Source organism: Macaca thibetana, chromosome 1, assembly GCF_024542745.1.
Source record: "Macaca thibetana thibetana isolate TM-01 chromosome 1, ASM2454274v1, whole genome shotgun sequence".
Classification (NCBI taxonomy): Eukaryota; Metazoa; Chordata; class Mammalia; order Primates; family Cercopithecidae; genus Macaca; species Macaca thibetana.
The window spans coordinates 75,067,512-75,080,733 of NC_065578.1; the positions used below are offsets into that span (position 1 = coordinate 75,067,512).

The window sequence follows — 13,222 nt, forward strand, 5'->3', positions numbered from 1 at the left end:
CTCAATAAACTAGGTATTGATGGAACACATCTCAAAATAATAAGACCTATTTATGACCAACCCACAGCCAATATCATACTAAATGGGCAAAAGCTGGAAGCATTGCCTTTGAAAACTGGCACAAGACAGGGATGCCCTCTCTCACCACTCCTATTCAACATGGTGTTGGAAGTTCTGGCCAGGGCAATCAGGCAAGAGAAAGAAATAAAGAGTATTCAGTTAGGAAAAGAGGAAGTCAAATTGTCCCTGTTTGCAGATGACATGAGTGTATATTTAGAAAACCCCATCATCTCAGCTCAAAATCTCCTTAAACTGATAAGCAACTTCAGCAAAGTCTCAGGATACAAAATCAATGTGCAAAAATCACAAGCATTCCTATATATCAATAACAGACATACAGAGAGCCAAATCATGAGTGAAATCCCATTCACAATTGCTACAAGGAGAATAAAATACCTAGGAATCCAACTTACAAGGGATGTGAAGGACTTCTTCAAGGAGAACTACAACGACTGCTCAACGAAATAAAAGACACAAACAAATGGAAGAACATTCCATGCTCATGGATAGGAAGAATCAATATTGTGTAAATGGCCATACTGCCCAAGGTAATTTATAGATTCAATGCCATCCCCATCAAGCTACCAATGATTTTCTTCACAGAATTGGAAAAAAAATACTGTAAAGTTCATATGGAACTAAAAAAGAGCCCACATTGCCAAGACAATCCAAAGCCAAAAGAACAAAGCTGGAGGCATCACGCTACCTGACTTCAATCTATACTACAAGGCTACAGTAACCAAAACAGTATGGTACCAGTACCAAAACAGAGATACAGACCAATGGAACAGAACAGAGGCTTCAGAAATAACACCACACATCTACAACCATCTGATCTTTGACAAACCTGACAAAAACAAGACGTGGGGAAAGGATTCCCTATTTAATAAATGGTGTTGGGAAAACTGGCTAGCCGTATGTAGAAAGCTGAAACTGGATATCTTCCTTATACCTTATATAAAAATTAATTCAAGATGGATTAAAGACTTAAATGTTAGACCTAAACCCATAAAAACACTAGAAGAAAACCTAGGCAATACCATTCAGGACATATGCATGGGCAAGGACTTCATGACTAAAACACCAAAAGCAATGGCAACAAAAGCCAAAATAGACAAATGGGATCTAATTAAACTAAAGAGCTTCTGCACAGCAAAACAAACTACCATCAGAGTGAACAGGCAACTTACGGAATAGGAGAAAATTTTTGCAATCTACCCATCTGACAAAGGGCTAATATCCAGAATCTACAAAGAACTTAAATTTACAAGAAAAAAAAAATGCCATCAAAAATTGGGCAAAGTATATGTACAGACACTTCTCAGAAGAAGATATTTATGCAGCCAACCGACACGTGAAAAAATGCTCATCATCACTGGTCATTAGAGAAATGCACATCAAAACCACAATGAGATGCCATCTGACACCAGTTAGAATGCCAATCATTAAAAAGTCAGGAAACAACAGATGCTGGAGAGGATGTGGAGAAATAGGAACACTTTTACACTGTTGGTGGGAGTGCAAAGTAGTTCAACCACTGTGGAAGACAGTGTGGCAATTCCTCAAGGATCTAGAACTAGAAATGGCATTTGACGCAGTGATCCCATTACAGGGCATATACCCAATAGATTATAAATCAAGCTACTATAAAGACACATGCACACATATGTTTATTGTGGCACTATTCCCAATAGCAAAGAATTGGATCCAACCCAAATGTCCACCAATGATAGACTGGATTAAGTAAATGTGGCACATATACACCATGGAATACTATGCAGCCATAAAAAGGATGAGTTCATGTCCTTTGCAGGGGCATGGATGAAGCTGGAAACCATCATTCTGAGCAACGTATCACAAGAATAGAAAACCAAACACCACATATTCTCACTCATTGGTGGGAATTGAACAATGAGAACACTTGGACACAGGGCAGGGAACATCACACACTGGGGCCTGTCATGGGGTGGGGGGCAGGGGGAGGGATAGCATTAGGAGAAATACCTAATGTAAATGATGAGTTAATGAGTGCAGCAATCCAACCTGGCACATGTATCCCCATGTAACAAACCTTCACGGTGTGCACATGTACCCTTAGAACTTAAAGTGCAATTTAAAAAAAAAAGTAACTTCCAATATTTTTACTATTAGCACTCTCTGAAGAAGTGTTTGTGGTGGTCGTGGTGGTGGGGGGAGGGTGGTCTGTGTTTGTCGGGGGGGGCGGGTATAGGGCTGGACCTTGAGATGGACAAGACAAACAGGAAGGAAATGTGAACATTTCATTAATATTCATTTTAAAAAGATTCATTGAACACTTACTATGTGCAAACAGGCACTCTACTAATTAACAGCCATTTCAGATTTTCAGAGTGCAAAGGGCCTCAAGAACAAATTATTTATTTTTATTTTTTTGAGACAGGGTCTTGTTCTGTCTCACACCCTGCAGTGTAGTGGCATGATCACCACTCACTGTAGCCTCCACCCCCCACTCCAGAGCTCAAGCAATTCTCTCACCTCAGCCTCCACAGTAGCTGAAACCACAGGCTTGGGCAACCACGTCTGGCTCATATTTTTATTAATTGTAGAGACCGGGGTCTTGCAACATTGCCCAGGCTGGTCTGGATCTCCTGAAACTGCCTTTGCAAAATTATAGCTGAGGAAACTATGGCAGTGAAAGAAATCAGACCTAACCGACTCCATTTTGCTTCTAACTTTTAAGCTGTCCTTGTTCATTCCTGAGCCTAGGCTGAACCAACTTAGGAAGGAATTCAGTTTATTGTTTGACTCTGAAACAAAATTGATAATATCCCTTTCCCAAAAAAACTGCTTGCTTGCCTGGGGACCAGTCTGCCTTTGCAGGACTAACAGATTAGCTACAAGATTAGAAATTACAGTTTAGAGGTCATGCAGCCTCTGGCTCCAAGTGTCTGAATCTCCCCAGATTGCTCCTGGGGATAACATCACTATTGTAAAATCTAAGATAAGTGCTTGACATATTTTGCAGACCCTGCTTTCCATGGATCAGCTGAAACCACCCAGATTGGTAATTTGGCCCAATCAGTTCTGCCATCCTACCCAGGAACAGAAAACAGCAAGAAAAACTCACTTCTACCCACTATGAGTCCATCTTTAACCTGACCCATCAGCACTCCCTACTTCCCAAGCCCCTACTCGCCAAATTATCTTTAAAAACTCTGATGACTAGTAGGGGAGACTGAGTAAGAATAAAACTCCAGTCTCCTGCACAGCCGGCTCTGCATGAATTACTCTTTCTCCATTGCAATTCCCCTGTCTTGATAAATGGGCTCCCCGTCAGCAACAGGCAGAGTGAACCCCAATATTGGGTGGTTACACTTCTAGGCTCAAGCAATCCTGCTGTCCGGCTTCCCAAAGTGCTGGGATTACAGGCGTGAGCCACCACGTCCAACAGGAACAAATGATTTCTTAAAAGCAACTCAAATATTTAAATATTATTTAAAACTGTTTCTGGACAAATCGGAGGGACTTTGGGACAAGAATATGGTCGCGGGACTTTGAACGCAGGCAGTGAAGACACCTATGAGCCATCAGTGGGGTCCTACGGCAGCCGTGGATCTGTTCTGCCTTGCAGGCGAAAGTGTGGTCAGCTATATCGGAGCGCCATGGGGGCCTGAGTGGCGCATCTGCGCAGGCGCCGGGCTCCTAAGTATACCCAGGAACTGACCCTGATCTCTCTTTTCCCTGTTAGACATGGTAAGTGTGAGTCAACCGCAGCTGTCCTGATGGGTTGGTAGCAGACAGGGTAGGGTAGGGTAGGGTTGAGTAGGGTTAAGCACACTGGTCACCTTAGGATTGGTTTCCTGGTGCTGGAGAATGATTAAGACACAGGCCTTGAAGATTTTTTGAGTGTGAAATATTACTCAGCATTTTTTGCAGACCTCGCGGGCAATGCCGCTTCTGATTTTATCCAGGCCTTCTGTAGGGAGGGCCTGTTAGAGTTGAGCAGCCCGATTTCTTAAACCCTCTAAAAAGCTGGGGCTGATTGGTGGCTTTTTTTTTTTGTTTTTGGAGGGGGGATGTCAAAAATTTCTTTAAAATCGTTAGTGATGTGGTCTCGCTTTAAGATTTTTAGTGGGATCAGAGGAAAATTCGGTACTTAATCACTTCCGGTAATCTTCATGACCTATTATTATGACTACTGTGTACTCTCAATGAGGAAGATAAAGATACGAAAAGAACTAGAGCCACATCACATGGGGACTTCTGCAAATACAGAGACTCGGATTAAAGGTGGAGAAGATGGAGCTAAAGGAACTACTTATTTAATACATTTGAACAACTTTTGGGGTATTTAGAAGGTGCTTTGAAACCTGCATTTGATAAGCAAAAATTCGCTTGCAAATTAAGGGCCAGTTAGATAAAAAAATATGTATATATGCTCTCTGCCACATGTAAACCGTAAATTGTCCTGAAATGATAAGCTTTTATATTCTATGGTGTTTATTTTTTACTTACCTTTTTGAATGAAAAGTGAACAACAAGCAATGCTGGTGGTAATTTTTTGGGTCAATGATGAGCTGGCATGTATTCTGAATCTAAAGTTGATTATTAATACTTTAGCTCTAGAATTACTCTGAGACCTGAAAATTACCTGAATCGTGACTAAGATGGAGCTCGAATGACTTAAGTTCTTTTTTGTTAGATAGAATTTTTTTTTGTTTGTTTTGTTTTTGAGTCAGGGTCTCCCGTCGCCCAGGATGGAGTGCAGTAGTACAACCTCAGTTCACTGCAGCCTTAATTTCCTGGCCTCAAGCGATCTTCTACCTCAGCCTCCCTAGTTACAATTTTTAAATGGAACATTTTCCTATTACAAGATTAAACGAAGTGAAAATTGAGATGTATGTTGAATCTGTGCTGTGGGGAGAAGAACATTGTAGAGGTAAACATTGATGGATTACTGCTTTTTTATTTTGAAAGGGCACTCCACAGAAGGATGTTATTATCAAGTCAGATGCACCAGACACCCTATTATTGGAGAAACATGCAGATTATATCGCATCCTATGGCTCAAAGAAAGATGATTATGTATGTATGATTTTATGTTGGAAAGTTTATTTTAAAGAAGTGTGACAGTCATAAGCGGTGATACAGTATTTATATTTTATGTCTTAAAATGGCATCCAATTCCATGCAGAGAACTGAGGATTTCCTGTGCCTTTGAACTTCAGTTAAGTGTGCTTTGGACGTCTGAGATTGTGGGCTTATTAGAATCGCAGTATTCACCTATACTGAGAGGGCTTGCCAAAGTAGATAAGGGTTTGAGGTACAAAACGGGTTTCCCTTTTTGTAGTTAGAAGTAACACTTTCAAGGTCAATGATGTTTTGGCATGTATTATCTGAATCTATTGCTGATGTGTAATAACACTTTAGCTCTAGAATTACTCTGAGACCTTGAAAAGGTTTTACCTTAAATTTTTAAATTTCAAGGAAAACTCTCTGGGACGATCTTAGCAAAAAGTAGTAAACAACTTAGTTAAGAGTAAATGTTTTTCCCTGTAGTATCCAAACTCAGTTGTCTTAAGCTTATCTGCCTATTTGTGGGATGTATGTATTAATTTTTTACTTAAGTGTTAGGTTCCCATAACCTTGAAAATACTCTAGTAGCAACGTTGAAAATACTCTAGTAGCAATCATGGAGTTAAGGCCATATGGATGGGGCTGGACTCGTTTCTGCCTTTATCTGCTATCTATGCCCTGAATTTGGGTTAGTAGCAAATTAAGATGTACCACCTGTTAAAAAAAACTTTTTTTTTTTTTCCTTTTGGGAGGTATAACCTCACTTTGTTGCCCAGACTGGAGGACAGTGGTGCGATCTGGGTTCACTGCAACCTCCACCTCCTGGGCTTAAGTCAGCCACCTGAATAGCTGGGATTACAGGCGCATTCTACCACGCCCAGCTAGTTTTTGTATTTTTGGTAGAGACAGAGTTTTGCTATGTTGACCAGAGTGGTCTCAAACTCCTGACCTCAAGTGATCTGTCTGCCCCAGCTTCCCAAAGTGCTGGGATTACAGGCAGGAGCCACCACCCAGCCACAAAACTTCTTAAAATGTAATGCATTGTTGAGTGTGGGAAAAATTTGTTTCTGGAATCCTAATACTAATTTTCATCTATCATTGATTAGCCACTGTTTTATCTGGGCGTAGACATCTTTAGAATGTTTATGGCATTTTGATTTTTCATGAAGTTATATAATTTCCTAATAGATAGTAAGTTTTGTACAAAGTCCACATTAAAATAGATGTCCGATAAATATGGTATAGGTACTCGGAAAGAAATACTGTCCCTGAACTTCACTGATGAAAAAGGTAGATGTTTTTCTGTCTTTGGCTCATGGGAGAAACTAAAGCCCTGTTTGTATTGTCAGCCATAGATGAACTAATCCTGTGCTTCTCAGATAATTGTTTTTTTTCGCGGCACAAATTTTAAACTCAATACTGATTAGTGCCATTAAGGTCAGGAGTGGTAAAAATAGCAGCATGGCTAATAAGTTACCTTTGTGTTTGATCTCTTTTTAACCTGTTTTCAGTTCAAACTGACACATTTAAGAATTGTGTATTATTTTAGGAATACTGTATGTCTGAGTATTTAAGAATGAGTGGCATCTATTGGGGTCTGACAGTAATGGATCTCATGGGACAACTTCATCGCATGAATAGAGAAGAGATTCTGGCATTTATTAAGTCTTGCCAACACGAATGTGGTGGAATAAGTGCTAGTATCGGACATGATCCTCATCTTTTATACACTCTTAGTGCTGTCCAGGTAAATACTAATTAAAATTGCAATGATCTTGATAGTGTGTTCTCTTACTTCAGAGTTGGAAATTGAAACTATTAGGATTTGGTCAAAAAGTTGTGTTACAAGTGAAGCTGTCCTACAAGGTCAATGATGTAATGGCATGTATTAGCTGAATCCAAAGTTGATGTGAGTTTCTAAAATTACACTGAGACCTTGCAGGGTAAAATTTTTATCTTCAGTATGTGTAAATACTGTTAAATAGCTAAGTGGATCTGTTTGATTTTGGTATTAGTGAACATCTACCTGGTTTAAAGTCTTTCTGGTGCTGGGTGCTGAGATGGGAAGATCAGGACTTTGTGTGTATGTGAGTTAGTACATTTGAGTATCTTGGAATGCCAAGTTAAAGTTTATATGTAGAAAAATTATACTTTAAAGATTTGGGTTTTGATAATATCTGTAATTTTATTGAATAATAGGAGAGTCTGCATATTTGAGAAAAGGCTATATACAGAGACAAAAGGAGCGCTTGGCAACTTAAAAAGAGTTGAGCATAAGATTAGAATAAACCTGAAAGGGGTATTTACCTAATACTTGTCTTTATTGCAGATTCTTACACTGTATGACAGTATTAATGTTATCGACGTAAATAAAGTTGTGGAATATGTTAAAGGTCTACAGAAAGAAGATGGTTCTTTTGCTGGAGATATTTGGGGTAATGTCAGATTTAGTCCATTCTACCCAAAATACCAATATTAAAGTGTACTGGTTTTGCTAGTAACCAGTTTATAAGTTTTTCATCTTTTCAGGTCCCACTAAGCAGCTGGTCTAACTGGAGTTAATGGTCTGCTGGAACTTCCAGCATGCACTGTGGTAGTTATATCAGCATACAGGAGCACTGGAACAGAGGGGGCCAGTCTAAAAGATAAGGTAGGTGGAATTTTTTTTCCCCAATATTTGGTGGCTTTGTAAAGTTTTTTAAAAACTACTTGCTGGAAAGGGAAAAAAATTTTTAAAAAACTTTACAAACTTGCTGAATATTTGAGTGGAGGGAGGGAATAGAATTGTATTTGATAAATGTAGATAATCTCTGCTTTAGGGATGAACACAGTGCAGGCCAGAGAGACCAGCTGCTTCATGGGATGTGAAAAATCTGCTTTTATAAGGTAGGGTAAGTTTATTGCATTATTAGAAATTGCCTAATACTTTTGGTTCTATTAGTTTTCTTCTCTTTCTGGGCATTCTTTAAGCAGCTTAAGGTAATTTGCTGTGACTTTTTTGTGGCAGGGTCTTGCTCTGTCCAGGCTGGAGTGCCGTGGTGCAGTTACTGCCCACTGCAGCCTTGACAGTCCACGCTCATGATCCTCAGGCCTCAGCCTCCTGAGTAGCTGGGACTGTATAGGCTCATACCATCACAGGCAGCTATTTGTTTGTTTCTTTATTTATTTTTTGGTGGGAGGAGGCAGAGTTGCTGGGGTTGTAGAGCTTTGTTGCCCAGGCTGGAGTGCAGTGCTGCAATCTTGGCTCACTGCAACCTCCTCCTCCCAAGCTCAAGCAGTTCTCCTGCCTCAGCCTCCAGAGTAGCTGAGACATGCACCACAACACCTGGCTGGCTTTTGTATTTTTAGTAGAGATGGGGTCTTCTGGCCTCATGTGATCCTCCTGCCTCGGCCGCCAAAAGTGCTGGGATTTCAGGCCTGAGCCACAGTGCCCAGCCCCAGCTAATTTTTAAAAAAAGTTTTTTGTAGAGATGGGGTCCTGCTATGTTGCCTAGGCTAGTCTCAAACTCCTAGGCTCAAGTGATTCTCCCGCATCAGCCTCCCAAAGTGTTGGGATTATAGGCAAGAGCTACTGTGCCTGGTCAATTTGCTGTTATTTTTGACAAAGGAATTTTCTTGGGAAGTAAAGGCACTTCAGATTTAGCTTTCTTCCTGACTACCCTAAAGTTTTTACTTTAGGGTAAAAAAAAGTAAAGCTTGAACTCAATTTAAAGTAGTAGTTGTGCAGAGTTTGTTTTTAGATGACTCATGTATGATTTGGTAACACCTGCCTTGATTTGATCTCTTTTTATTGTAGGAGAAATTGATACAAGATTCTCTTTTTGTGCGGTGGCAACTTTGGCTTTGTTGGTAAGCTTTGAATATTTGAAATGATTAAAGTTCATGAATGCTCTGGATTTTTTTTTTTTTTTTTTTTTTTTTTTTGGTCTGATCTGCTGAATACTCTGGAATTTAACAGGTTTTTTTTTGTTTGTTTGTTTGTTTCTGTTTGTAGGGGAAGCTTGATGCTATTAATGTGGAAAAGGCAATTGAATTTGTTTTATCCTGTATGAACTTTGATGGTGGATTTGGTTGCAGACCAGGTTCTGAATCCCATGCTGGGCAGGTAATTTATTAACACAGATGAAAATTTATTGTCATTTTGGAAGCAAGTGTAGTAAAATAGGAAAATGGGTTATTTCGGTGTTTGTCAAATACACATAAAGTTAATGACTGTAATATGGCATCTTAAGAATTGCTTAGTTGCTTTCATTGCTTTGCTTTATATACTATATACCTTTCTCTGTCAGTGGATCCCTCTGACCTAAGCAAACATAAGTAGGTTTGTAAGCACCAAAACACATTTTTTTCCACTAATTTTTCACTAACCATACAGATTAAAAAAACACACACACACATTTTTCTTTCTGCCCTGAGATAAATGATGAACCTCCTTTCTTGTGTCAGAGAACATTGAATATGTGAATGGCTGCGATTTACTAACCATGAGGAAATTTTGACAGTAATATTTCAGTACAGAATTGCATACTAGTAACACTATGCTTGGATTTGTTCAGATAAGTGGTATTAATACGTGTTTGGAATTTTAAGTGTCAGATCGAGAAGAAAACCTTAAAATATAAAGTGGTGTTTTAATAATTTGAGTAGTTTTATCACTTTTACTGTCAAGGAATTATTATACACATATACTTTATGTCTGTAATTTTAGATCTATTGTTGCACAGGATTTCTGGCTATTACAAGTCAGTTGCATCAAGTAAATTCTGATTTACTTGGCTGGTGGCTTTGTGAACGACAGTTACCTTCAGGCGGGCTCAATGGAAGGCCAGAGAAGGTATTGTTTGATAAGCTCTGTTCTGCTGACTTTAGAACCTTGAGTGAATGCTGCAGCTTTGTCTTGCCTATTTCAATATTGTAAATTGGCCATGAGCTTATTTATTAACTTTCCCTCTTGCAAATTTTCAGTAATGCGTCCTACTAAAAGACTCCCCTTGGCAAAAGTAGAGCCCCGTGAGTTGAAATACTCATTGATCCTGATGTCCATTTCCAGACAGTCTTGCACAGGAATCTCCATGTTTAAGGACAGTTGGTTTTGGCAAATTGGATTTTTAAAAAATTAGGCTACAGAATTTTTTTTACAGTCTTCTTATTTAAGGAATACCCAGATAATTTAGTTTGGAGAGAGGATATTATTAAATTTTCCTCCACATGATAGGTCCCTATATCAGGTCTGTAAGGGACAAACAGTGAATACTCATTTGCAACTATGTGATTTTCCTGTAGAGCAAGTGCAGCCATAAGTGGTAAGAAATGAATGGGTATGACTGTGTTCCAATTAAAATTATTATGGACAGATATACTTATATTTCATATGTCAGATTTTTTTTTTTTTTTTTTTTTTTTTTTTTTTTTTTTTGAGATGGAATCTTGCTCTGTTGCTCAGGCTGGAGTGAAGTGGCGCCATCTCAGTTCACTGCAACCTCCGCCTCCCAGGTTCAAGCAGTTCTCCTGCCTCAGCCTCCCGAGCAGCTGGGACTACAGGCGCACAGCTAATTTTTGTGCTTTTATTAGGGACGGGGTTTCACCATATTGGCCAGGCTGGTCTCGAACTCCTGACTTTGTGATCCGCCTGACTCAGCCTTCCAGAGTGCTGGGATTACAGGCGTGAGCCACTGCGCCTGACCCAGGACTATTTTTAAATGATTTACAAATGTAAAATGTGTTCCTACACTATAGTCTAGATTTGACTCAAGGATTGTAGCTTGCTGTGCCCTCTGAATGGGACGTGGTGGTACAGTAGCTGGGATTACAGGCGTGCGCCACCACGCCCATCTAATTTTGTATTTTTAGTAGAGATGGGGTTTCATCATGTTAGTCAGGCTGGTCTCAAACCCCTGACCTCAGGTGATCCACCCTCCTCAGCCTCCCAAAGTGCTGGGAGTACAGGCATGAGCCACCGTGCTCAGCCTGTATTTTTATTTTTAAACCTCAGTTTTTCTGAGTGACAATGGGCAGAGAAACACCCACAGTTGCTGTCTACAACAGAGTGGAATAAAAAACTTGAGGAACTGTCAACAGAAAAATGGGTGGCCGTGCCTGGGCCTGCATTTGCTCACAATCTAGGGCAGCTTCTAATGGGTCTATGCGTTATTCAAGGATCTCATTAAAATGCAGCCTTGGGTGGGATTTTCTTCCTTACAGACTTATGTCACCATATTTTGAAGAGCTAGGGTTTAGTTGAATTTTAAGCAGGTGTGTACCCACCTGGACAGTGCTGGTAGAAAAACAGAACTGTACCCATGGATTTCATGATTATACTACTAGCTTCTTGGTTAAGGGGCTGAGTTAGGCATTTGTTGCAGATAGAAACAAGGTAGATGCACGCTTATCAGTGAGTACTGAGATATTTAGCATGGTTACCTATGAATTGGAGTTTGGTCTCTTCTTACCCATTAATTGATTATCTTTCATTCTAAGCAAGTATTTCATACCCTGCATGTCAGTATATCCCTGGATTTCGTCCCTCCACATACTTTGACACTTAGAACATCAGATTACTTGAGAGTGAGACTTAATCCACTTTTAAATTGTTCTCAAAATTAGGGAAATAAAAGAGAATGAAATTGTGGCAACTTTTTTCCCTCCTAGTTACCGGATGTATGCTATTCATGGTGGGTCCTGGCTTCCCTAAAGATAATTGGAAGACTTCATTGGATTGATAGAGAGAAACTACGTAATTTCATTTTAGCATGTCAAGATGAAGAAACGGGGGGATTTGCAGACAGGCCAGGAGATATGGCAAGTAATATTTCTGACATATTTGTATAAATTATTTTAGTGTCGCATTCCTTCATGGTTCCATGGATTTCCAGGGTGGTATTCCAAGTGTTGCTTTGAAAGCAGTGTTTTTTTCTATTTCTCGTAGAATGTATGAAGGATATAGAACAATCTTACAGAAATTTCTTGTCGCCTGTTGCTGACAAAATTAGTATATGGTAAAGGTCAGGTATTAATGATTTGAAGTTAAAGAAGTTTTCATTTTGTAATCTGTATATAAATTCTTTTTTAAATAGGTGGATCCTTTTCATACCTTATTTGGAATTGCTGGATTGTCACTTTTGGGAGAAGAACAGATTAAACCTGTTAATCCTGTCTTTTGCATGCCTGAAGAAGTGCTTCAGAGAGTGAATGTTCAGCCTGAGCTAGTGAGCTAGATTCATTAAAGTGAAAGCTGCATAGTATAGTTTTGCCATTTTAACATTTCTGTATTTGAAGTGCTTATTAAATCTAAAAATGAATACTGTTAATATTTTGTACATTGTGTTAAATTAATTTTAATAAATTATATAATTATACATATTGTAAAATAAAGACCTGTATTTTATTTTCTGCTCTTTATTCTGAAGTCCTGTTATTCTGACTACAGTTTTTTGTGTATACTTTTGTGTCTGTTATTTATGTTCAATAACTGAGCTAATGTAGAAGAACTCTAGGTTTCTACTTGATTTTTCTCCCATGTATACCTTTCATGTATTCTATAGCAAGTTGATGTAAAATGGTTTGTCAACAAGAATGTTAACTGATGAAAGTGGATAGAACCCATATATGAATTAAATGATGCACAAAATAAATGGTTGTTGAAATTTGGAAATGATTCATAGGTTTGAATATGGTTATTCTGAATTAGTCACAGACTTAGGTTAAATGGCAGTCTACCATCTTAAAATGGGGTTGTGATTCGGACTGTACATTTTTTTAGCATTTTATATATCAGAATTACCCAAGGAAGGGGTTATCTTCAAATAAGGAAACACTAACAGTTGAGTTGATGGTCGCCACAGTATTTTTTTGCACCTGTCTTTTTCTTAAAAAGCTAAAATGGGTACAATTCCTTTTTTTTTTTTTTTTTTTGAGACAGTCTGTTGCGCAGGCTGGAGTGCAGCAGCACGATCTCGGCTCGCTGCAACCTCTCCCTGCCTGGTTCAAGCAATTCTGCCTCAGCCTCCCGAGTAGCTGGGACTACAGCCTCACACCACCATTTCCGGCTAATTTTTTTGTTATTTTAGTAGAGTTGGGGTTTCACCATGCTGGTCGGCTGGTCTCAATC

At 39.1% G+C, this 13,222-nt stretch overlaps 1 protein-coding gene and 3 non-coding genes across 4 annotated transcripts; all 4 read left to right on the plus strand.

Moving 5' to 3' along the window:
• Window positions 1-3,721: 3,721 nt before the first annotated feature.
• Window positions 3,722-12,513, plus strand: RABGGTB (Rab geranylgeranyltransferase subunit beta). Its single transcript, XM_050805184.1, has 9 exons — window positions 3,722-3,792; window positions 5,017-5,124; window positions 6,665-6,862; window positions 7,445-7,550; window positions 8,912-8,964; window positions 9,110-9,220; window positions 9,824-9,949; window positions 11,764-11,913; window positions 12,189-12,513. The coding sequence occupies exons 1-9, from the start codon at window positions 3,790-3,792 to the stop codon at window positions 12,327-12,329; spliced, it is 996 nt and encodes a 331-aa protein (XP_050661141.1). The 5' UTR covers window positions 3,722-3,789; the 3' UTR covers window positions 12,330-12,513.
• On the plus strand, window positions 4,604-4,682 carry LOC126945264 (small nucleolar RNA SNORD45). The gene has a single exon (XR_007722386.1). It is a non-coding gene; the product is annotated as a small nucleolar RNA SNORD45 (small nucleolar RNA).
• On the plus strand, window positions 5,409-5,492 carry LOC126945260 (small nucleolar RNA SNORD45). Its single transcript, XR_007722385.1, has one exon. It is a non-coding gene; the product is annotated as a small nucleolar RNA SNORD45 (small nucleolar RNA).
• LOC126945271 (small nucleolar RNA SNORD45) lies at window positions 6,981-7,053 on the plus strand. Its single transcript, XR_007722388.1, has one exon. It is a non-coding gene; the product is annotated as a small nucleolar RNA SNORD45 (small nucleolar RNA).
• Window positions 12,514-13,222: the final 709 nt, after the last annotated feature.